The sequence below is a fragment of the Aplysia californica genome, unplaced genomic scaffold (genome assembly GCF_000002075.1).
Source record: "Aplysia californica isolate F4 #8 unplaced genomic scaffold, AplCal3.0 scaffold00168, whole genome shotgun sequence".
In the NCBI taxonomy this organism is placed as follows: Eukaryota; Metazoa; Mollusca; class Gastropoda; order Aplysiida; family Aplysiidae; genus Aplysia; species Aplysia californica.
The window spans coordinates 1,216,111-1,219,547 of NW_004797438.1; the positions used below are offsets into that span (position 1 = coordinate 1,216,111).

Here is a 3,437-nt window from a genome sequence, read left to right on the forward strand (position 1 = left end):
TATCTCTCTTATTACCACGCCCCGCCCCCTCGACGCCGGGGGGAGAGAGAGCTCCTCACTCTTTTCTCTATCTCTCTAATCTACATCAGGGACACGCACCCCCCCCCTATCTACTCTCTCTCTCTCTCTCTCTCTCTCTCTCTCTCTCTCTCTCTCTCTCTCGACCCCCCACCCCCTCTGTCTGTCTCTCTGTCTCTCTCTCTCTCTGTCTGTGTGTGTGTGTGTGTGTGTGTGTGTGTGTGTGTGTGTGTGCGTGTGTGTTATGTGTGTGTGTGTGTGTGTGTGTGTATGTGTGCACATGTGTTTGTGAGTGTGTGTGTGTGTGTGTGTGTGTGTGTGTGTGTGTGTGTGTGTGTGTGTGTGAAAAATGTGTTGGGGTCGCACGAGTTGTCATGCTTGACTGTGTGTATATTATGTCTGTGTCTGAGTGTAGAATTCTGTGGTCTGTATATGCACATGCACGTGCGCGCGCGCCCGCACCTGTATGTGTACGTGTGTGTGTGTGTGTGTGTGTGTGTGTGTGTGTGTGTGTGTGTGTGTGTGTGTGTGTGTGTGTGTGCGTGCGTGCGCGCGCTACAAACTCTTGAGGCATTCGTTTTATTTTGGAGTGACGATAAAACGTATCGAGTTTTCCAAATGATCTTGTTGCTGACAATATGTAGGCCATCAGGAATTATTAGTACATGTAGTAGCAGCAGCAGTAGTAGTAGTAGTAGTAGTAGTAGTAGTAGTAGTAGTAGTAGTAGTAGTAGTAGTAGTAGTAGTAGTAGTAGTAGTAGTAGTAGTAGTAGTAGTAGGAGGAGGAGGAGGAGGAGGAGGAGGAGGAGGAGGAGGAGGAGGAGGAGCAGCAGCAGCAGCAGTACATGTATTATCATTACAGAATTATACACTTATTTATATAATTTGTGATTATTACATGTATTATCAAAGATAGGCTACTCCACTAACGCGGACTTTGTTATTATCATTATTTTTATTGACAATCTGGCAAAGGGTCACAAACTTCGAATGTTTCGAAATCCTGACAATCTCTCGAAGGGGAGATCACTCCTCTCTTTGTTTATGCTTTCCTTTCTTTCTCCCGTACTTTTCCATGTGCGTTCGAAGAGAAAGCGAAACTAGGAAACATGGGCACTTTTGTAAAGAATTTGAGAAAACATATCTTCCTGCATCCAAAAGACAAGCTCAGCAAAAATGTTGCAGTTAAACAAACGCTTCTTCGAGACCAGAAGAAATATTCTGACAGGTTAGTTATGTGTAATTTACTGTCGTCTTGTGTACACTGGTGGCCCTACCGCTTGGCTGGCGGGTGAGTTGTCAGTGACGACAAGACAAGTCAAACAAAGTGTAGATCTAGATCTAGATCTAATCTATATCTAGATCTAGATCTAGAATTAGTAGAATCTAGAGGTCTAGAGTCTGAATTTAAATATTGATCTAGATTCTAGGCCTACGTACGAAAGCAAGTTCAAAGTTCAATGACGTAGTGTAGTGCAAATGATCGATCGTTTCGATCCGGATCGTTTCTTTTAAAGGTTTGTAAGCACAAGAAATTTTATGAAGCACTTACAAGAGATTGGGCTGAATTGGACACAGAGAGCAGCTGCAAATTGAGCAGATTCTAGATCTAAATCGAAACTGCAAGGTATGCGAATGGCTACTGTGAAGTGCAAATGCAGTATGACCACCTTTATTCTGGTGAGAATAACCCATGTCTCGCTATTCTCACACCGAGTGAGAATAACCCACGTCTCGCTATTCTCACCCCCCCCCCCCTCTCCAGTTTAAAAAAAAAGGCTCCCTACCGACGCTACTGAGCGGGATGTGGGACTGACCACCGGCCGGACCATTCATTGTTTACACACTTAACGATGGTAGGCCTCTCACTCTCTGCCTGCACACTATAAATTTTATGGTTCAAGGAACTGAGAGCATAACGTAACGAGACACAAGAACGAGACAATAAATGCTCTTACACGGCTGTAGAAGAGTTGTAAATTATTCAGACCAAATGGGCGAGGGCGTTAAATCATGTTAACTAATCTAGATCTAGTTTAATAATTAAACGATCTTCTAAGCTCTTTTCTTTTATTCTTTCTTTTTCTTTTTTTCTTGCCTTTTCTTTCCCCTTCCTCTTGAAATTTGGGAGTTTGGAGCCAAAAAAGAGCCAGAGAGCCAAATGAAATTCTCCGGGCCAGACATGATCCAAAAGAGCCAAATTTCGGGGATTTGGCTCCGAACTGACAAGCCTGACTGTGACTATTCAGACAGGAACGGTGACCGAACATGCTGTGGAGCATCATTCCTGCCCCGCCCCTCAGGGTCATGCCCGCTAACCTCAGCCCTGATCCCTCTAGGGCCGTTTTCCGGTAAAGCGGAATAAACGTAAAACGGAGTGAAAACAACCACTTTCATGCAGTATACTATTAGGGGGAACCCCATTATAGGAAAGACTCAAAGAGGGAAGGCGAGGAGGGGGGGCTGCTGGTAGTGGGAAGATTAAGGGTCAGAAAGCAGGGGAGGAAGAGGAGCAGGGTGGAGGGGTGATATAAAGGGGGATGGTGGGTATAAAAAAAGGGAGAACAAAGAAATGTATGTCTCCTTGTTTAATACATATATTATGTATACATATATAGGCCGTTCAGTCCGAATATGAAAAAATGTTATTCGGACTCGGGTCCGGAAAAAAGGAAGTGTCTTCGTTCTATAGATCTAACGTTCAGTGCTTCCAATTCTCCGCCATTTTTTAGTTTCCCCCACACCTTTTCTGCCGATCCGATGCCCGCCGCTTCATTGATACGCCCCCCACCCCCCATGTTTCCCACTTTCTTTGTTGTAGAAAAAGGTAAAATTGAAGATTAGCAGACCACCTGGCACCTGCATATTATGAGCTGTGTAAAAAAAAAAGACCGATTCGTTCAAATACACAAGCCTGTGTCATATCGATTGTTTACCAAGAAAAAGTTGTGTTGCTGTGTAGAGCTGAGCATACGGCAACTTTTGATTCCATAGACCAGCGCACAATTCATTACGTAGATCTACGTCAAGACTAGCTTATTATTGTAATAATGATCAGTTGCCGGGGGGAAAAAGACTGACGCATATATGCGACGTTCAACGCCCGGACCGATAGTGCCCCCCTACCCCCCTCCCCGACACGCACACAGCCACACGTGTGCAGGCCGCCCATCCGACCCCGACAGACACGAACGAGCCATCTTTAATTGCTTCTGATGACCTCTTGACAAATAAACATTTATTAGAAGCGCTATAACTTTTCAGGCCGGCCTCAAATTCATCATAAGATTAAAACTCGGCTCCTGCACAAAACGCCTTTTTGCCTGAAGTGATACCGGTCTCTACCCAGCCTGAGGCGAGTCACGAGTGAGGCAGGACAGGAAGCCGGATTCACGAGTCACGGGAAGTCGGAAGTCGGA

The 3,437-nt window shown here is 45.1% G+C and overlaps 1 protein-coding gene across 1 annotated transcript in view; it reads left to right on the forward strand.

Moving 5' to 3' along the window:
- The first annotated feature begins 1,072 nt into the window (after positions 1-1,072).
- The window catches only part of LOC101845770 (DNA-directed RNA polymerase I subunit RPA43), a 19,566-nt gene continuing 17,201 nt past the window's right edge, over positions 1,073-3,437 (forward strand). The window contains exon 1 of the mRNA XM_005097952.3: positions 1,073-1,246. Coding sequence (XP_005098009.1) covers positions 1,128-1,246 — 119 coding nt within the window. The 5' untranslated portion in view covers positions 1,073-1,127. The remainder of the gene's footprint in view (positions 1,247-3,437) is intronic.